This window comes from Pinus tabuliformis, chromosome 4_2 (genome assembly GCF_031772625.1).
Source record: "Pinus tabuliformis cultivar Carrire ecotype Pingquan chromosome 4_2, CPIR1, whole genome shotgun sequence".
NCBI classification, from domain to species: Eukaryota; Viridiplantae; Streptophyta; class Pinopsida; order Pinales; family Pinaceae; genus Pinus; species Pinus tabuliformis.
Window position 1 is genome coordinate 1,074,532,566 of NC_142304.1, and position 22,177 is coordinate 1,074,554,742.

Below are 22,177 nucleotides of genomic sequence, written 5' to 3' on the forward strand. Positions count from 1 at the left end.
TATAAAATATCCTTTTTCCTTTTTATAATTATTTTAAAAATCTAAACTTTTTGATGATAAATTTATGAAATGAAATCTATTAAAATTCATGAATATCTCAAAACACTTGAACTATCTTACATGCTAAAATCTGAGCCACTGAAATTCATTAAAAGTGTACCTTAATCAAAGGTTTGAACATGGCTATGTGAGAATGGTTAACAGTGTGTAAAAATATGAAATAGAATTGAACTTCCACTGAGATGTGAGAGAGCAGCAGTACAGTTGTCATGCATCAGTACAGTATTTAAGAAAAACATTATCTGCAATTAATTGTATTTAAGAAAAACATTATTTACAATTTTTAATTGCCAAACAACTCATTGGATTTGCAAATTGGCATTCATTACCAAACAAAACCAAGAAGTGGAGGAATGAATTAATGTGAGCGTGGTGTGTTTTTGGCATCTGCCCTGCGATGCGAAGTACCTCAAACGTCTCGCCCGCTTAAACTGCCATTGCCCTTTAACATCCCGCCAACCTCAAAATTCCAATCAATGCATAGAAGAGACATAGTGATGTCTGCCCCTCCATTCAGTTTAATTGTCCTCTGCACCCCCCACACCTACTCAATCTCGAAGCCCAAACCCTCCTTAAACCCTAATAACACTGCAATAACTACGGTCTCAGTCCAAATTTAATTCAAATTGGGATTCCTATAAAAATATTCAAAGCTTCTTCTGCATGGACGAGCCGGCCAGCTTGTTCTCTTGGTCGCCGTGAAGAATGAATGAATGTTCAGAGAGCCATTGGGGGCTCCTCTGGCATTCATGTTTAATGCCCATAAATCAATTTTAAACGGGTAATTTATCGAAGTTTGGTTTGACAGTTCGAGTGCAGATTTTCATGGCGAGGATTGAAGACAAATACTCGCAAATCCCTGTTCCAAAGCGTGTGAAACGAAGGGGGAATGTGCTATAATCTTTCTCTGTATATCCGTTAGATGTTCTGATCAAATACAGCGGTTAAACGGCTCAAAACCGTGGGCAGATGCGCCTGGCCCGGTTTCTTGTTTATACCAATGTACACATTGCCCAATTATTTATATGTAAGTTTGTGTCTCAAAGGGTAATTGCCTGTTGATATCTCATAAGTTGGAGTTGGAGGAGCCAAAATTTTGGTGTATATATTTACATGCGCTTCAGATTGTTCAGGTCTCCTGCATTGTTGATTGGCCTGGCACTAAGGAAATATTGTTCTATGCAGACTGGTCTTGATTAGGATTTCTTATTGAAAAATTCTTTCATTGGTTATACAGAGTTTTGGCTATTTTGGTGATAAAAGATGGCACAGAACTGGGTGAAATCCTGCAAGGCTTGTTCAGCAGATTCTGAAGTACAATATGGTGGCATCAACCATGGAAGGGTTTTTTGCCTCGACTCCTCTCATGAAGGTGCTGCAGCACATCTGCCACAGTGGAAGCCACCAGTCCCGTGGTCAGAAGAACAAGTGCAAGTGATCCAAAGACAAATGGAGCGTTGCAAGGCACCTGCTGTAGGTTCGTGTAAGGTCCCATCAGATAACAGGGTGGATGATTGTGGTGAGGATACTTCTTCTGACAAGACCAAGGATGGGAATAGACGAGCTTTGTCCAGAGGAATCGAATTGGATAGTCAGCTGGGCTTGCCTTTCGGTCGGGAGCGATTTCTGGACATCAACGTATGATAAATTCTATAATGCTTGTTACCTATTTGGATTTATTACAGTGTGATTGCTTAGGTGAAAAGTGAATTTATATAAATTCTGAACATTAAGTTTATAACAATTCTCTAATGCCCGTGACCCATTTGGCTGCTTATGGTTAAAAAAGTGGGTTGTGGAATCTTATATATTACAAGTACAAATTTTGAGCACGAAATTTTTAATAAATTCTTCAATGCCTGTCAACCATTTTTGATCTCTTCTTGCCTGTGAGTTTGTGCACCTCTCTCTCACACACACACAATTTCTGAACATTAAGTTTATCTAAATTGTCTAATGTCCGTGTCCCATTTTGGATTTCTTCTTGGCTGCTCATCGTGAAAAAGTGGGGTTTGGAATATTACGAGTGCAATTTCTGAGCATGAAATTTATAATAAATTCTTCAATGCCAGTAAACCATTTTGGATTTCTTCTTGCCTGTGAGTTTGTGCACCCCCCTCTCTCTCACACACAATTTCTGAACATTAAGTTTATCTAAATTGTCTAATGTCCGAGTCTCATTTTGGATTTCTTCTTGGCTGCTCAACGTGAAAAAGTGGGGTTTGGAATCTTTTATATTACAATTGCAATTTCTGAGCATGAAATTTATAATAAATTCTTCGATGCCGGTAAACCATTTTGGATTTCTTCTTGCCCGCGAGTTTGTGCACCCCCCTCTCTCTCACACACAATTTCTAAACATTAAGTTTATCTAAATTATCTAATGCCCGTGACCCATTTTGGATTTCTCTTGGCTGCCCATGATGAAAAAGTGGGTTTTGGATGACAAGTACAATTTCCGAGCATGGAATTTATAATAAATTCTTCAGTGCCTGTAAAGCACTTTGGATTTCTTCTTGCTTGTGAGCTTGTGCACCTCTCTGTAACAAACGCAATTTCTGAACATTAAGTTAATATAAATTCTCTAATGCCCGTGACCCATTTTGGATTTCTTCCTGGCTGCTTGTGTTGAAAATGTGGGTTTTGGAATCTTATATATTACACGTACAATTTCAGAGCATCGAATTTATAAAGAAGTTCTTCAATGTCTGTAACCCATTTTGGATTTCTTCGGGGATTTCTTCTTGCCTGTGAGTTTGTGCACCCCCCCTCTCTCACACAATTTCTAAACATTAAGTTTATCTAAATTCTCTAATGCCCGTAACACATTTTGGATTTCTTCTTGGCTGCTCATGGTGAAAAAGTGGGTTTTGGAATCTTTTATATTACAAGTACAATTTTGGAGAATGGAATTTATAATAAATTCTTCAGCGCCTGTAAACTATTTTGGATTTCTTCTTGCTTGTGAGTTTGTGCACCTCTCTGTAACACACACAATTTCTGAACATTAAGTTTATATAAATTCTCTAATGCCCGTGACCCATTTTGGATTTCTTTTTGGCTGCTTGTGGTGAAAATGTTGGTTTTGGAATCTTATATATTACACGTACAATTTCAGAGCATCGAGTTTATAAAAAGTTCTTCAATATCTGTAACCCATTTTGGATTTCTTCTTGGCTGCTTATGCTGAAAAATGGGTGTATCTATATATATATATATTCCAGGAAAGTTCTTTTTCCTTCTTAGGAAGAACTGTCTTACATTATGTACATCCGAGGGCTGTGGGTTTGGGCTCCCTGTGGTTACCTGCGTAGAAGAGTCAACATGTCTAATCACCATTAGCATATAGTTTTTAGAAACATGACCTTAAGCAAAGATTTGAATTAGTTCGGCCAAAACCATGCGAAAAACCATACTCTGAAAAGTACAGTTGTTACCTTCAAAGGTATATTTACAGAGCTGCAGAGGTTTGAATTGCTGGTTCATCCAAAGCCTTAAGAAAAACTGACCCTTCAGTTGTTACCTTGAATGATAGATCTACAAAACTGCCAGGAAAGTTAATTGGATTTATTACAAAGACACTTTATTTATAGGCCACAAGAGGGAACATGTCTGACTGAGCTTTCAGCTCTGTAATCAGTATCCCTAATATAATTTTCGGGAACAGAACATCCAACAGAGGTTTGAATTTGCTAGTTCATCCAAATCCTACCTTAAGGTAGATTTACATAGATGCTGATATATCATGAAAAAATTTCTTTCGAAAGAACTACTAGCATCATATCAACATGTATAGACTGCATTGTAAGATTATAGCACTACTAGAAAATATGCTATACGAAAGATACTGATAACAAAATTCAACTGTGACGTTATGGAGAACTTCCCTCTGGTGTTTAGATTGTAAAAGAGAACTGAACAAGATAGCATCCATATTTTGTTTCTAAGCAGGTTTCTTATTGTGGCAGTCAGGTGAAATCTACTACATTGATTGGAGCTGTAGCAAAAGTGATCTTCATGATGATGATGCCAAGTCTAGTTCATGTACAAGTAGTGATATAAGCTTTGAGGGGCAAGGCTTAGACGGTGATTTTGAATGCTCAAATTCTATTAAGGATGATGGTCGGATGGTGCTGAGCTTGAAGGGTTGCAAACAATGCCTAATTTACTTCTTGATACCTAGAGAAATAAAGTTGTGCCCTTCATGCAAAACTTGTTTTCTTGAAGTTGACAAATTAAGTGGAAGTTGCGGGTGAATATTCGATGGAAACTAGAGACCTTCCACAACTTTGTCCATTCGGTTGGGAAGCGAATTGATTGATTGGTCCCATTAGAACGGCTTCTGTTTGTTAGGTTGCTTCAATTTTGAGCTGGAGGCTTCATTGAGTAGGAATCAAGAGATAACTGATTGATTGATTTTGTTTTCCAGAGTCTCTCAACTCGGAAATATAGACAGGAGAGAGCTAACACAAACATAAATTCTTCCATTACTATTTCAGAATTCCATAACTTCGAGTTTGATTTCCATCGAATGTAATCATTGTGGTAATGCCTCCCAAAACTCTTTTGATTCTATATTATTCTTAAGTAGAAATTCTTTAAAGGACTGCTAGTTTATGAGAGATCAAATTGGTGGTGATTGGTTTTCAGAAGAATTGCAACGTTGCCAGACCGAGTTATGGGAATGTTTCTTATCACTATCTTTCAGTAAAGGTTTAAAGTTCACGAGTAAATCTTTTTTTTTGGTTAATTACACTAGTTTATGGCCATCTACATAAAAATATCTAAATCTGCACATGTAAGGAAAAGCTATTGTAAGTGATTGCTATGATGTTAATAAACTTACAATGTACAGTTTTAAGGCCATGTGCTTTTATACATTGTCTTTCTTTCTCGTTTGCATCCGTTTTGAAAAAGCATTGTTGAAATTTCTCTCGTTTTTAATTAAACTATAAAATTTGAGAATAGAAAAAGCCTGCTCCATATTACAGGGTCAGAACATATAAAGCTTTTAAGCTAAAAGACGAGAACCCCTGAAATTATGGCAACAATTGAACATATTTTCGCTTATCTAATTTGGAGTACAGCCAGAAACAAATTACTAAAAATAAGAAAAATTCTTGTGATAGGCCAAACGAACGTATCATATTTCAGATGCAATCACGATTGACTCATTTTTCTTTTTCTTCCGTCTCCACACTTCCTGGATATGTGGCCAGTCGAAGTAGCCATATGCTTGCTACCGATTTTACACAAAGTAAAGCTATAATCATTTCAAACAAAAAAATGTTTCTTGCTAGCACTGTGACCTTGCCTCCAATTTTGTATTTATAATGCAATGTGATTTGGCATTTTGCAAATTTTTTGGCATTCTATTATAAGTAAAAAATTAGGCCGTATATGCAAGGTTTTACACTCACTCACAAATAATTTTCAAGTATAAGCAATACTCACCAAATATGAAGGATGCCATTGTGAGTTTAGACCCTTTCAACCAGTTAAAGAAGGTAGTATATTAGTTCATTTAAAAAGAAATTTAAAATAAAATATAAAGATGTCAGCTCTTTATATAAGGTGTATATTACCCTTTCAACCAGTTAAAGAAGGTAGTATATTAGTTCATTTAAAAAGAAATTTAAAATAAAATATAAAGATGTCAGCTCTTTATATAAGGTGTATATTAGTTCACTTCGAAGGACTTTAAAAATTAAAAAAGAAGAAGAAAAAAAAGCCTTCAATTAAGAAGTAAACATCATTTTATAAATTTTGAAATGAAAAGCATGATAATTCCATTTATTTACACTTGCTTTAGCTATTTGTCAAGATTTAAATCTGAAAAACTAGAACAGTTCTAGATTCTGAAGTCTTCTTCCTACATATTAAGGATTTAAACTGTATTTTTATTATTTAATATATGGAAAACTTGGTAACTAGTAGCTTAAACTGTATTTTTAATATATGCAAACTTGGTAACTAGTAGCTTGGAGGGGCAGGCAAAAATGAGAATGGCAACTTCAGTCAAAATAGATATTGATATATCGAAGATCAAATTTACAACATGAGATGTGCTTGTAGGTGTAAGTTGGAATGGTTAATTAATTACTGATGTTGCATTAAAACAGTGGTGGTGGGTAGGGAAAGGGTTAAAATTGGCCATAGCTCAGAGTTGAAAATGGGTATATGTTAATTTTAGGTATGTTCTATGGTTAGAGCAATTTATTTCAGCTTTCATAGTTAATGCAATATTTTTTCCAGATTAGCAATCACATCAGCATTAAAGTTAGAACATAAATATAAATCGCAGAAGACAAGCCAAGACGAGAGGACACAAGATGTGGTGTTAGCTAGGGACAAACCTCAATGTGGGGAAACCCTTAATCAATTTTTCTTATATGTTCTTCAATAATTCAGTAGAGATAGAGATAGTACATTTACAATAGAAGTCGACATTTTGACTTATCTAGATAAGAGCATAGATCATTTCTAAGAAGATGATACATGAGATCAGTTGAAGACAAGCTGCCTCAATTGATTTTCCAAGGTGAATCTTTCACCTATCATTGTGCTGCATCTCATCATCATGCTGCACCCGTTATCATAATGCTGGACCTCATGACCATGTTGTACACATCATACTGCACTTTATGCTGCACTGCGGTCCCATGTGTCATTGTTGAACCATGTTGTCATACAACATGTTTCATGTGCTTGCAACACCATGCTTGCCACTACTACCATGCTGTCCATGTTTGTTGTTCCATTGTGCCACTGTTGCACAATGTAATTGCTGTGCCATTGAATGTTGCACAATGTAATTGCTGTGCCATTGAATGTTGCACAATGTAATTGCTGTGCCATTGAACATTGCAGCACCATGTAGCCCAGTTGTCCCATTTACTAGCACTGCGGTCCTGGGCATGTTTCAGTCCTCAAACTCTCCATGCTGTCCCTGTTTTGAGGTGGTTAGGACTGCGGCATACCATAGTCCAATGCTGTCACCTACAACCCACCTTTTCGCTGCCCCAAATAACCTTTCTTCAACTCGGCGTACCCTCAGCATCCTTTGAGTAGTTTGGTGCCTTGTTTTAGGCCTTAAAACAATCTTTCCTTTCAGCTGCATTAGGCATGCGGCTAGGGCACCATATGCCCGCGGCTAGGGCACCATTGGTATGTTTAGGACATCGCCTATCTTCATCTCAACAACGGCTAGGATACACTTGAGATAGCGTAGGTTAGCGCTGCCTTGGGATGGTGTTAGGGTTGCCTTCTTGGACCACATTAGCGCTGCTTTTAGGACAGTGTTTAGGGCTACCTTTAGAACAATGTTTAGGTCCCTTCCTTGAGCTCCTTTAGGTTAACGCATAGAACCCTTCCATTGTTTCATTGACCTGCCTTCTTTGCTGTGGCTAGGGTAGCCTTTTTTTCTCCAACTTCTAGGGCTTCCACTCTTAGATTTCTCTTCCACTAAAATCCAAGACAAGTGGAGAAATCAAGATAGAAGTGTGTATGAAATGACTCTCAAGTCATTTCCTTTTATACTAAAATGTTGAGCACATGTAGGGTTATTTGGTTGCCGACTGACTTTGACGAATTGTGTTATAACACAAATAAATTCATAACTCCATGAATATTTATCGGAATTGTATGATCTTTAGATCAATTCTACATCTCTCGATGAAAGGAATCCAAGAAAAATATCAGCGGCCATAAATAAGATGACCCACATGGAATTTGGCCCTAGTTACCAATTTTAACAGTATATTATTTGCAGAATTGTATCTTCAATTTGCCTAATGGTTATCAGTGATGATAAAGATGGTATCTACCGCTTTCACTTTGTAAATTATAGACTCAGGTTTCTTATTGTCGTTCACTCCCATGGAAGGAATGGGCATCTCCAGATGTGTTATGTGGGAAGTATCTGTCTCTTGGCATTTGGGCAAAACACTGTTCAAGCCACAATGGTATTTGAATCCCAGTAGAATAATAAAGATAACTACTGAGGACTCGTATTTGAATCCCAATAGATTAAAGATAACTACTGAGGAAGAGGAGGGATCAGAACGGAGGGTTCCATGTAGTAATACAGAACAATAGGCAAAGGACTCTTATCCTTTCTGGTAATTGTGTCAAAATTAATTTTTAGGTTCCAAGGTGATTCTGGAGAACTTTTCAGCCGTTAAAATCGAGTGCTTGTAACCTGTTGCAAGGAAATATATTAAGGCGTTTATTCTGTCTGTAGCATGTTTACAAGAAAACTTGAATGACTTTTAGTTTGTAACATGTTTGACAAGAAAATTCTTTAGGGGAGTTTATCTCCCAAAGTCATTTGAATGTTCGGCGTTCAAAATGTGTCAATATTGACCAATTCTAAATGGTTTTGAATACGATGTAATGCACTAATTGTGGCCAAGTGTTGTTCGTTGACATGGTTGTCACGGAGATAATGTGAGGATATGCATGCCCTCACTTCTTATTCTTTACTGCATGTTGTTCCTTAACACTCTTATGGCATCACTTTGGTTGTGTTGATTGGAGATCAAGATTTCAACTAAAAGCAGTTTTGTACATGGATTTAGTGTTGTCAGCACAAATATTGCATTCTTGATGAGAAAAGGAGGTTGCGAGGCCTTTGTTAATTGAAGAAGAGGGAAGTGGGGAAAGAGATAATTTTCCAAGGAAACCTTGAGGATGTTTTCCTACAGTTGAGGATGTCATTCCTAGTAAATCTGTTGATGTAGATTAGTCTGCTGCACCGGGATTCAAATTGAAACCTATTCATACGAAACTAGCCAAATGTCTAAGGATTGGAAACAATGAGTTAAGCCAACCCATTGGACTAAGATGAAGACAAATAAAGTAATAAAACATTCAAAGTAATTTGTGCTTGGGCGCATAGCGCACATGGTCAGGGCTGTCGGTTATCTCGCTCCCCACCCGTGTTCGATCCTTGTTGCTTGCTCGCGCTGCCTGGCAGCCTATTCAGTCTATTCCGCTTCTGTACAGCCTATTCAGTCTATCCCGAATATGTACATAATGTAAAATAATGTGAATATTGTGACTCTAGGCTATATATAGCTTCTAAAGGGGACTCGCCACCCCCATTTTAAAAAAAAAATGATTGAACTATGTTTTGAAATGAAGGACCTTTGAAAGAAAATTTGCAAACTTTCATTCCAGAGCCCTTTGAAAGAAAATTTGCGAACTTTCATTCCTGAGATGCACAAGTTAACAATTTGATTTCACAATGTGAAAGATAAAAAAGAAAATTTGCGAACTTTCATTCCTGAGATGGCACGGAGGTATTTCAGTCCTCCTTCCACCCATGATAAAATGAATCTACTCTTATAATAAACAACAACAAACCCAACTTATTTCATTTTCAACAAACCCAACTTATTTTTTAAATGAAAATTATGCTTAGCATTTCACCATCCAAATCTAATGTAATCCCAACAACAAACCCAACTTATTTCATTTTCAACAAAACCAACTTATTTATTAAATGAAAGTTATGCTTAGCATTTCACCATCCAAATCTAATGTAATCCCAATATTGTGTATTCTACTGAGACCAAGAAATACAAAATATTTCAGATTGCATTGGAAGGCAAAGAATTTTTAAAAAATGAGAAGGGCTTAATGTTACTTCGAAGGCGTTTCTTCGTGATTTCACTTAGAACTGTTTTTAATTTATTATTTAAGCAGCACTGACTAGAGCCAGGGTAGGAATGAATTTCAAATCTGAAACACCCCTCTCAAGAGCCAGGGTAGGAATGAATTTCAAATCTGAAACACCCCTCTCAAGAGCCAGGGTAGGAATTTCAAATCTGAAAAACCTGTCAAGTTAAAAAATTTCTGTTATCCTAGTATCCATTTTGATGGTTTTAACAATAAATATGTGCAACAGGCAAATCATCCCGCGAAGGGCAATTTGCCCATAAATTCCATCCCTGACTATAGCTCCTTCATTAACACTCCATTAGAACTTTGGTTGTAGAATGATGCTAACGAGGCTAGAGGGTTCATCAGAAAGCTCCCGTTTATTTCGTGCAGGAAACAAGCTCAATTATCGAGTTGGAACGCGGTTCAGAGAAAATCTCGTCGACCGTGGGATTGACCCAAGATCTATGGTTCCCTTGATTGCACCTCTCATCGAGGAAATCTATCATGCTTTCTTGCAGACAAGTTTGTGGTATGGAGATCTTAACTCCAATGAATTGTGCATTCATCCTTACGTGCAAGATTCGGGCATTCTCACATGCTCAGTACTCATAATGCTCTCTCTATATGCAGCAATCATTTCAGTTACTGTATGGCGTTGCATGCTTTTATGGTCTCTTTTCTGATAAAGGTAAAGGATGCAGGACCTTTATTAAATCTGGTGACATTTATGAAAGTATTCTTGGTACCCGCCACAATGTTTTCATTGTGATACTTAAGTTTTGATGGAATAATGGAAGGCTAAGGTAGTAGGGTAGCTGATAAGTGTGGGATTTAGTTTCCATATGGTCACTTGTCAAAAAAGATAAAATTAAAAATGGAAATCGTCTTTATTGTGTTGTATATGAACATTTACCTCCCTAAACAATAAAAACTTAAAACTTTGTTAGACTAAATACATTGTTAGCCATCCTAGACATAGGAGATACATAAACAATTGATTGGGGTGCTCTCTTGGTCCCTTCTACTCATTTTTATGGAGAGGATTGGGTTGGAGATCTTTGCTTTGTTCGTTTAATTCATTAGAGAAAAAGGGCATTGGTGTGCACTTTCAAGTATTCATATTTTTAGCCATCCTAGGCATAGGAGATGAATAAACAATTGACTCTGGTGTATTAGGCCTTAGTGTCCCATTGCGATGGTTGGTTATTCTTATGGAGAGGATTGGAATTAGGACCTTTGTTTTATGGAGAGGATTGGGTTGGAGATCTTTGCTTTGTTCGTTTAACTCATTAGATAAAAAGGGCACTGGTGTGCACATTCAAGTATTCACATTTTTAGTCATCCTAGGCATAGGAGATGAATAAACAATTGACTATGGTGTATTAGGCCTTAGTGTCCCATTGTGATGGTTGGTTATTCTTATGGAGAGGATTGGAATTAGGACCTTTGTTTTGTTCATTTAATTGGTGGGAGAAAAAGTGTTCATGTGCACTTTCAAGTTTATAGTGATTGGTTGTTCCAAGTATGTGTTAATGGGGTGTGTTTTGGCTGCTTTGTTGAATTAATCTGTGACTGTTTTGTTGTATCAATTTGTGTCAATGTATGTAATGTTTTCTTTCTAACCAGTGGAGTTGGTGGACCTTTAGCCTATCAATTAGTTCTTGTAAGCTATTGAGTTAGGGTTAGGTAATACTTGAGGTAATTAATCCAACAATTTGGTAGTGGTTGATAGGCAGTGATGATGCCTTTTCTTGGAATGATTTAAAGAGAGTTTTCCAATACATACATTTTTGACTTTTCTTGGAATGATTTAAAGATGGTTTTCCAATACATACATTTTTAGTAAGTTAGTTTCAAGCACATATTGGGTCAGTTGGTAGGGTTGTTTTTTTTAGTACTATCGAAGGGTTTAGTTTTGATGACTATCTCAACATTTTATATAGTTTGGTGGTTTTAAATAAAATATCAGTAAGTTATTAATTAATAAAGTTAGATCAAAGATTTAACTTATCATTATTTTAATATTTTTAATGGATGGACAATAAGGGCTGGTTATAAAATGAAAAATGTTTTATTAAAAAAGAGAAAAAGGGAAAAAAAGGGAAAAAAAGAGAGAATGAGATTTTTAATTGGGAGATTAAAAGTGATTTTATTTAGTATCACATGGCTTGATGAAGAATGTCAAACTTTTTGGGAGAGTTATAAAAGAAAATTTATGGAATTTATTTGATAAGTTAGTTTTGATATTTGTTATTGCCGTTTTTTGGAGGAGATTACTTCTTCGTTTGTGAGGATGAAACCCCTTGCAAGTGACATTCTCCATGTTGTAAGATTGTTTTTTCTTGGTTGTAAGGACGAAACTCCTTGCAAGTTACATTCTTGAAAAGAACACAAAATAGAATGGGGAGGAAATTAGCCATTATGGAAAAAATGAATTAATTATAAAAAATATAAAAAATGTGTCATATTTCTAAAAAAGGGAAATTGGTTAAGAGTTAAAGAAGAAAGTATTAAATATATGATAGGGTGGTTAAAAAAAGGTTCTTAAACTAGCAATTGCACCAGATGTTGCAAAGGAAAGGCTGTAAGGCATAAATTCTAGATGAATCATGACATGAAGATAAAAATTAGTAAAGAAAATGTCATTCAAAGCTAGAATATAAAGAAAAATCAATTACTGGGATCTTCCTATTCCAAATGAATTATTGTTTAGTTTTATAGAATTAGCCATAGTCACATGAATTTGTAGTTGGAAATTTTAAATTCTAGGCATTCATGACAATGTTTACAGTTTACTACATATTTCAAGATGGATTGAATTTAGTAAAAACAACTCGTAGGCAGTATCAACATATATGCCCACCCATTCAATTCAACTATGTCCACTTATATCTCCTAAAGAGCAACGTTCCCTTCTACCATCACTTTTCATGTTACAAGGAAAGAAATCGTCTTTGCTTCATAGATTATATGAAACCATAAAAAATAATTGGCTCAAAAGTATTAGGTACTAGTCTTCATAGAAAGATAGATGACTATTATACATATTCATGTTAAACAATAGCAAAGATGAGGATTTAGATTTCAACAGTAAATTGAATTAAAATTGGACTCCATCCCCTATTTCCACTCAAATTTGAGTTCTTGACCGGTTAAATTATGTCATCCTGCATTGTCTCTCTCACTACCAACAAGCTTTGTATCGCTTCCTCGCTTTGGCTCAGACATTTCATCACTGTTTTCTGACCATCTTAGCCCTATGCCTTTGTAATAGGTAATGGGTTTCCAATTTGATATTTGTGTGATGGGGAAATGAGAATATCAACGTTTGTAATATAATTTGTCTATAAAAACATTTTTTCGGCTTAGCCAATATGAATTTCTATAACTATGACTTGAAATGGTATGTGCGTGCGGTACATCAAAAATTATCGACAACTTATGTTTATGCGGTACATCGTTTTTTGAAGTGTAAGCAACAACAAACATTGTCCAAGATAAAAAAATTCTCGACAATTTATGTTTATGTGGTACATCGTCGTTTTTTGAAGCGTAGGCAACAACAAACACTGTCCAAGATCCCAACATCCCCTTTAGTGTAATTAAGATATTTTGACATGTTTCCATTTTCTAATGAAAATATTTACTTTACTTAGCAGTGAATAATCGAGAAAGTTGGATACTTCTTGATATTCTAATACAATCTAATTCCTCTTCTTGCCTCAAAGCTTATATTGCATTTGAGTTCATTAAGTGTGTAGTAAAAAAAGAGAGACCTCCTTTGATGGTGCCCATGAAATGAAACAAAATGAATTTGGCCATTCATTCAGTGCTTTATTACGTAAAAGGAATGGTGCCTATGAAATGAAACAAAATGAATTTGGTCATTCATTCAGTGCTTTATTACGTAAAAGGGAATGGTGCCTATGAAATGAAACAAAATGAATTTGGGCGTTCATTGAGTTCTTTATTACATAAAAGGGAAGACAACTAAAATTTCATAGCGGCGTAAGTGGTGGGCATTAAATGAAATGAGAAAACTCTTCTAAAAAGGAAAACTACAATTTCATGATGCATTATTTTTAGAGTTTATGTTTAGTTACTTGGAATTCAAACACCTTACCTTTTGTTGTTGGTTTCCCTGATGGTGCGACAACTTTATCTCTATGAACTTCAGGTCTCATATTGTCAACTTTATTTTATGCTACCCTAGACTCTATATTATTTTGTCTATGGTTAGGTCTTCAATTATGCTACCCTAAACTCTCTATTAGAACTATGTACCATGTTTGTTTTAAGTGTACAATTTGCAAAACTATTTTTTGATTTGGTGATTGTTAGAGATTGAAATTTATATGTTTCTTTTTGGGATAAAACAAGAAAATCAAACATTAAAATAGGTATTGTTTATATGAAAATAATTATTTCATAAATGTTACAAATGAGTTGTTACATTTGATTCAATGTGTAAGAAATAAAATTATGAAATCTTTTCTTTAAAAATTTCTATAATTTACTTATATTATGTTAATTAATTTAAATTAAACTCTTATTATATTAATGTTTGCCTTGCTTTTTATATATTTTAAATTTATACAATAGTTTTATGTTAATGGTTCATTATAAAATAAAAAAAAATCTAAAATTTAATATATTTATATTTCTTTATATTATAATAAATAATTGTCTTTTAAGATTATAAAAAAAAATATTTATTTTGAGATACACTCTCCAATCCAATATGGAAGAAATTTTGAAATTTCATTTTATGATATGTAATGTAATGTTATGGCTCAATAATTAAAATTATAAAAACAAAATTAATACTTATATTGGATAACTATTAATGTCTATTAAATAATTAAAATTTAAAAATAAAATTAGAAAAATATTTAATCCACTTAATATATTTAATATAGATCTAAAATAATATACATTTAAAATATTACTTAAACAATACTTTCTTCCGTAATTGTTTTAATTAAATTTAATTAATATATTAAAAAAATAAAATAAAATTGATTTTTATTCTAAACATATATTAAAAAATAAATATTATTAATAAGAAATAAATGTTAATTTTATTACGATTTAATATATATATGATAAAAATAAAAAATAATTTAATACATGTATATATAAAAATTATAGGATAAAAAAAATTAAATTAAATATTTATATTCAGCAAAAAAATTGAAAAAGCCTAAAGCTTTATACGTTCTCAACAATTGCATATTATCTAAAATTTGTAAAAATGATGATGATGATGGTTAACGTCGGCTGAGACCAAACAATGAACAATGATCTATCTGACTTAAATAAACTAATTATTTATTTTGATTTAAAATTTTATTCTTATGCTCAAAAAGATTGGAGAAAAGCCTCAGAGCTCACTATAGTCTCAAAAATAAAAACGGCTGAAGTTGAGAAAATTGGTCACGTTAATATGTAAAGAAGTTGTTCACGGAGGCAAGGAGAAACTTCAGCATTACGGACATCAACTTCTTTATTCTCTACTTGATTTATTTGTGGAGAATAATTTTAACTAGATAACATTTTATCTTAATCAAAGATACATAAGATTTTCATAACACAGAATCTTTTATTATAGCATAGCACTTAAATAGGTGAATAATATAATAATTTTCTTATGAAACTACTGCGCAAGAAGAAGCTACGTGAACCAAGCTGAAATGTCACTTTTGGAGTAAGCGGGAAGCAAAGGTGTCTCCGGGCACCTTTGATACAGAAGAAGATGCGACAAGTGATTATGAGAGGATGCTCGCAGGTTCAGAGCCTCCCAAGAAAACCTGGTGAAGTGCGCTAGAGGGTTGGAAATGCTCATCGAACTCATAGCTCCACTGTTGCAAGAGAATCCCAACACTTTGGAGCAGTCAAGCATTCTAATCCAATCACAGACTCTCCATACATAATCTCACAGCAGCTGTTGTAGAATCCCAGTCTCTCTGCGCTACTTTTTATCCAGCAGAGTCTAGCAATGTTGCTCCCCGACGCTTCATTGCAACAACCTGTGGTTTCAACATCGGCCTTGCAACATTCTAATCCCATGTTAGAAGAGAAATAGTAACAGACATGGAGATAAACGAGGTATCTCTTTGTTCCCTGTTGTCCAGCAGCATCAACTAGAAAAGATCGAGAAAACAATAACAGACCTTCCGTCCAAGAGCATCAGAAATAGGGGAAGAAACAATGTGGCTACATCCCTTACATGCTTTCGCTTATTTGTGAATATCCATGGCTATTGTGCGGCGACTCAGAAGAGGGGCGGTCACCGTAATTGTCAAACCGTTTAAAAAACAACTCAACATATGTCCACTTAGCATCTGTACCCATGATCAAAGGGTGAATATTGATTTCATAGTTTAACATCAAAATTAAAAGTTCACGAAGCTACACAGTGATTTTAGGGGAATTCTTCTAAGAGGGAATGCCTTACGATGTAATTAATATTTTAAAGATGTTTACAAATGTTAAACATTAAATTTTTAATTTAATTTAAAAGAAACTTCCCTAATGGGGTGATCATGGAAGAGATGGGAGGTTAGGACGAGGCAATTAATCCCCTCCCACACGATGATTAACATGTTGAGGAAGCCATCATTGGAGCACGGACGATGAAGGTTCAAGATAAAGCCATGATTACAAGTCTTGTTTGGTTCACAATGGTTTACAAATGCAGGTTTCACGGAATGGGATGTGAGACATTGGTGGGTGTTTCTGTTTGTGGAGTGCAAGGTGGCTATATGTTACAACTATCTCTTGCCCTTCACTCCGAGAAAACTAGGCGGTTGTGTAATGTGGACGCTAATGGCTCTAAAGTCTTGTTTGGTTCACAATGGTTTACAAATGCAGGTTTCAGGGAATGGGATGTGAGACATTGGTGGGTGTTTGTGTTTATGGAGTGCAGGGTGGCTATATGTTACAACTATCTCTTGCCATTCACTCTGAGAAAACTAGGCAGTTGTGTAATGTGGATGCTAATGGCTCTAACTCTGCAAAGGAGGTGGCTACAAGCATATTAATTTGGGACCCTGGTTTGCAGTTGAAATTTCAGGCTGGGGAGTTGGGACATTATGACATCCAAGTTGGGTGGGTTATTTTCGTGTTTTCCTGTGAGGGTCTCCTTCTCAACTCTGTGTTGGTAAAATTTACATGTATAATGTGCTTTGTTAAGTCTGGCAGGGTGCACCCCGGCACATTCATGGCCGAGTGCTTGGTTGCCTGTTGCATGCCCTTGGACTCTTGTTGAGGGTTCCTTCCCCTTCCCCTGTCCCCTCCCCCGTGTTCCTTTGTTCTTGCTCCCCTCCAGGCTTGGAGTGTTTTCTTTTGATTGGCCGAATAACCCAGATGGTTGCACCAACCCAGGGTTGCTCTCTGGTTGCTAAAATAGCTACCTTCAACTCCCTAGTTGTTGCAACCCCTAAGTTCTAGAAGCAAGGTCTGTCGCGATTTGTTAAAAAGGCAAATGAGATCCCAAATATTAACATCAGTTACCCTCAAACTCATTCCCATGCTCTTTAGCTAGTATATCGGGGCCTTATTGGACAATTCATGGGCCTTTGGCCTTCTCCGCGCTCGGTTCGGTCCTGGATAGAAAAGAACTGGAAGTCGCTCATTAAGGGCGAAGTTATGTCGACATTCTATGGGAAGGGCTTCTACACCTTCTTCTTTGAAAACAAACTGGACAAAGATTTGGTTTTCAGGAGTGGCCCTTACTTCATGGGAGCCTAGGGGCTTTATTTGGATAGGTGGAGTCCCAGCTTCAATCCATACTGTGATGTTCCTACCTCTGTCCTAGTCTAGGTGAATCCACCCTACCTCCCCCTCCACTGCTGGAATGATGCAACCTTTCGACTGATTGGTAACTCTCTAGGAAAGTATATAGACCGTGTTGAGCTAAAGGACGGTCTATTCTCCAGTGCAAGGATATGTGTGGAATTCGACCTAGAAAAACGACTCCCTGCTACAACCAATCTTTGTATGGATAACTGGACACATGTATAGGAAGTTGACTATGACCAACTGCCATTCAAATGTAAACTATGTCATGAATATGGAAACTTTGCCAAAAGCTGTCCAAAAAAACAGAGTACACCTGAAATACAACAAGGAGAAGCAAATGAACAATGACAACTAGTAAAAAGGAAAAAGAGGAACAAAAAGCAGAACAACGGGCCAAAAACAACCTCAAAGTTGGCTCCACATAAAAAGGTCCAAGCCAAAGCGAGCCTACCCCCCAAGTGGGGCAGACACTCTCGAGGGTGAAGATGGCAAAGAAGAAAATAAGTATGCAACTTCGGCATTGGTTCAGAAGGAGGGTGTTTCTCCCATAGAATCCATAGTCCTCAGTGGTACTAAGGCTGCTTTGCTCTCCTCGACCTCGAAAAAGAAAAAAAAATGCCCACAAGCCTAAAAACAACTAGTAACACAGATGATACCACAAATGAAGAAGAGGACGATGACGGGTTCTTATCCTCCAAAGAAATAACGATAAAAGTGTTGATTTGTGGTAGCATCGGATGTGCTCTAGCCACAAAATTTGGTGGAGAGGTTGGGGCACATGAGATCTCTAATACCCAAAAAGGGTTTGGGCAGATTCTAAACAGTTTAAGAGATATTAAAATAATTAATATTTTAATGGAGTCCCTAAGTCTAAACTTAGGGAAATTAAAATATTAATGTGGATTAATATAAAACTGTGTTAGAATGGTCCAAAAGACATGGATCGAACCAGATCTAATCTTAATCATTGATTAAAGACTTAATCTCGGTCGTTGATATGTCAATGAGAAAATTATAAGAGGAGGCTTGAGGGTCACTTGGAGGGTACACCAGATGATTAGTGATTCTATTCTCTAGAGCGGGGTTTGCTAAGAGAGATAGAATCAATGATCAAAGTTGCAGCTAAGGGGTAGTGAGTACAGAGAGATAGAGAGGTAGAGATAGTGCCGGGAGATTAGCGTAGGAGCCAGAGAGAGTGACGTAGTAGCAGCCAGGAGCTGCGCAGTGCTTCAAAGAGGCCAACGTAGCTGACGCAGAGGGCCAGAAGGCTGATGTAGGGCCATTCAGGGTGACAGAGGGCCAGCACTGGGCAGAGAGAGGCTGATGCAGTCCATAAAGGCAGAGGTTGCGGTTTCTGGGGCAGATTGGAGCTAAGGAGCTGCTGGAGGGTTTATCCGGGGTTTCAGTCGGGACATTTGTCTCAGACTGAGAGGTACTACTGCCAAGGGCATTCTCTGTTGGGTAAGCCAGATTTGGCACCCAGATTATACTCTGAAATTTCTTAATAAGAAAATCCTCAGATAGCTGCATCGGTTTTCCCACATTAGGTTTTTTCTGGGGATATTGGTCCAAAAATAACGGTGTCATTTTGTGTGCTTGTTTCTGTTTCCTTCAGTTGATGATCTGTAATATGTTGAGCATGCACTAGTGTTTATTTTTAGTATTTACAGTTGGAAATATTGAGAGGGGGGGGTGAATCGATATTTCTTTTTCCGACTATGGTTTTACCAGTTAAAACATTTATATTCAGAACACAAGATGAGCAACAAGAATAAATGCTTTTATTAATATAATCTTTGCAGAAAAATAGATACAATATATAAGTGGTTGCAATCAGTTTCTAAGCACTAACTTGGACTTTTGTGAGGCTCTAACCTCCAGAGCTCCAACTCTATTTCGCCAAGGCAACAATCTTGGACTTAGGAGCACCAACTCCCAAGGAATTCATTCCTTCCAGTTCCTGAAATACCAATCCAAAGGACACCAATCCTTCTTACTTATAAGGCACCAATCCAAAGGACTCTAATCCTTTCTACTTCAGAGGCACCAGCGCCAAGGACTCCAATCCTACTTACTTCTGAGGCACCAGCCCCAAGGGTTCCGACCCAATCTTATTAAGGCACATTTGATAGTGATGTTCTACTCTCAGAACTCTTCATTATTGAGTTCTATTTGTTTATAGCTTCACTGTAGTCTCCATGCTACAACATCAATGACAACCAATCTTCTCATGAAGGAGTCTTTACAACTCTTCATACTGTCACACAGTGTCTCCAATAGCTTTTGTGCTCTCTGATAATGTCTTCACACAACTTTAGTCAATCTACTATTAGCTGCACTAAGCTCTGTACAAAGAATAACTTTATGTTCAAGCATCTGTTCTAATATCACAGTGAATGCTTCAACATGACTGCTTCTTTGCTGGCTACTTCTCCCTTCAAACAATGTTAGTCAAAACTTTAATCACTACATCACTGAGTTATTCTTCACACTCCATTGTATGCCTGATTTATTCATCATAGGTTTGAGTCTTTCACAGGGTGATACGATCAGCGTAGATGCTTACCCTTTGAGTGCCTCCTTTCCTGTTGGTCCTTCGGCCCTTTCCTGTACTGCTGGACCCTCACACTGCCTTTGTTTCCTCCGGATTATTTCAACAACATTCAACCGCAACATTGTTCTCTGTTTTTCCTGTTTTTATGCATTCCTCATGCCTCTGTCTATCAGTTTCCTCTTTTCGCTGGCTCTTTTGCTTCCTCCTCGGTCTCTGTAGTTTCCTCTGCATCGCTTGATCCTTTAGCTTCCCTCCATGGTCGCTGTGGCTTCCTCAGTGTCTTCGTGCTCACCAACACTCCTGAGACACGTTGATTCAATGACGAGGACCGAATAATACACAGTGAGAACATGCTCTTTGTTAAACTGTAACAACACTCCTTTTTCACTAATCATAGACATGCACACGACTTACAGTTTAACGGAAAGACTGTACCAGCAAGGCAGACCCACATGCCACGTCCCAATTGCAATTTCAATCGGCATTAGTTCAGCCTCCTGAACTATCGGGTGCATTTCTTAGAGCATTTTTGCCTTCAAACAATGCGTAAGGCCAATATTCAAATACATAGGGAATATGAGAAAAACCACGAGCGAAGCGCTAAGGGCAGACTTCAAAAGTATTATTCTCGCATCTATAACTGCTTCGGGTCTGCCTTGTAATCGCAATCAGCAGTCGCCAATGGTCGATGGCCGATGGCCAATGGACGCGATATGACATTAAGACAAATTGCAATGTTGCATTGGGTCCGGTCTTGCAATCGCAATTGGTGCTTACGGGAGGAAAACCCTTTGTGTATCATTGCGATGGGTGGATGCGATATATCATAAAACGTTTCATAATGTGCAGTGGGTCCGTTATATATATATATATGTTGCAATTTACAAGTGTTTAACATGGCGAGGCTTAAGGCTCGCATACATAACGATATATATGGAATACTACTCAGACTTCACTTGTTTATATCTCCGGACATATATGTTGTCGGGTCTGCATATGTGTATCGCAATCGGGGGTTTGGGGTGATGGCACATAGCCGAACTGCCGATTTCACTGTTGCCGATATATATATATATATATATGCCCGCTCTGATAGTGTATTCCAATGCAACTCAATCTTTCGCCTCCGATAGTGTATTTGCATATATGTATAGTTTTTTTTGCCGCCGATGGTGTATATAACATATATATATATATATATATATATATATATATATATATATGTTTATGCCACCAATAGTGTAAATGCACATATATATATATATATATATATACCAATAATGTAAATGCATATATATATATATATATGAGTCTGCGCCTTCGATAGTGTAAATGCATGCATATACTCTATAGAGCTCCCGATAGCTTTGTCTGCTTCCTCCGATGGCTCCGATATTTCTGATTGCTTCCTCCAATGGCTTTGTCTACTCTTTGCTCTGTTTGCTCCTCTGTTTGCCCTGTTCTTCTTTGACATATATATATGGCACCTCCTGTAGCTCTGTTTTGGCATATATATATATATATATATATGGCTCCTCTTGGTTCTTCTTGGGCATGTATTACATGCAATGCTCTTTTGATATGGCTCCTCTTGCTCCAATGTGGCTCCTCTGGCTTGGCAATGTCTTTCAAAGATACCTCCTCTGTTTGCTCTGATATTCTGCAATATACCTTGATATGCCTCCTTTGTTAACTCCTCCGTTAACAGACTCTTGTTTATGGATTGGCTATCTTGATGGCCTTGCTCCTGTCTCTTCATGGATCTGCTCTGCTTCCCCTTGGCTTCATATCATCATCTAGTATCTAGAATATTGCCGTATTGACATCAATGACAACCTAGGTCAACAATCTCCCCCTTTGTTATTGATGGCAATATTGTTCTTCTCTCCCCCTTTGACATCAATGGAAAATGAGCGCTCTGGGACTCCCCCTATCAAACTGCTTCTGTTCTTCATGAATGGTAGATCTTCATGGGTCTGTGACTCCCTCTGTCATAGTGCTCTTCTTCTATTTACTCAATATAGAAGGATTGATGCTTTATCATCAATTAGGACATTATTCCCTCTTCATGTCTCAGAACTACTTTATCATGGC

General features: G+C 36.7%; 1 protein-coding gene and 1 long non-coding RNA gene across 2 annotated transcripts; both read left to right on the top strand.

Moving 5' to 3' along the window:
- Nucleotides 1–373: 373 nt before the first annotated feature.
- LOC149173366 (uncharacterized) lies at nucleotides 374–1,427 on the top strand. The gene is made up of 2 exons (XR_016259119.1): nucleotides 374–1,087; nucleotides 1,298–1,427. It is a non-coding gene; the product is annotated as an uncharacterized LOC149173366 (long non-coding RNA).
- Nucleotides 1,428–1,509: 82 nt separating this feature from the next.
- Nucleotides 1,510–4,666, top strand: LOC149173367 (protein CURLY FLAG LEAF 2-like). The gene is made up of 2 exons (XM_089426673.1): nucleotides 1,510–1,698; nucleotides 4,029–4,666. The coding sequence occupies exons 1-2, from the start codon at nucleotides 1,510–1,512 to the stop codon at nucleotides 4,314–4,316; spliced, it is 477 nt and encodes a 158-aa protein (XP_089282799.1). The 3' UTR covers nucleotides 4,317–4,666.
- The last annotated feature ends 17,511 nt before the right edge of the window (nucleotides 4,667–22,177 follow it).

Bases quoted from the DNA above. Each gene is read 5' to 3' on its own strand.
- LOC149173367 (XM_089426673.1), top strand. From the start codon at position 1,510: ATGGAGCGTTGCAAGGCACCTGCTGTAGGTTCGTGTAAGGTCCCATCA. The intron at 1,699-4,028 runs GTATGATAAATT...TTATTGTGGCAG, and splicing joins AGCGATTTCTGGACATCAAC to TCAGGTGAAATCTACTACAT.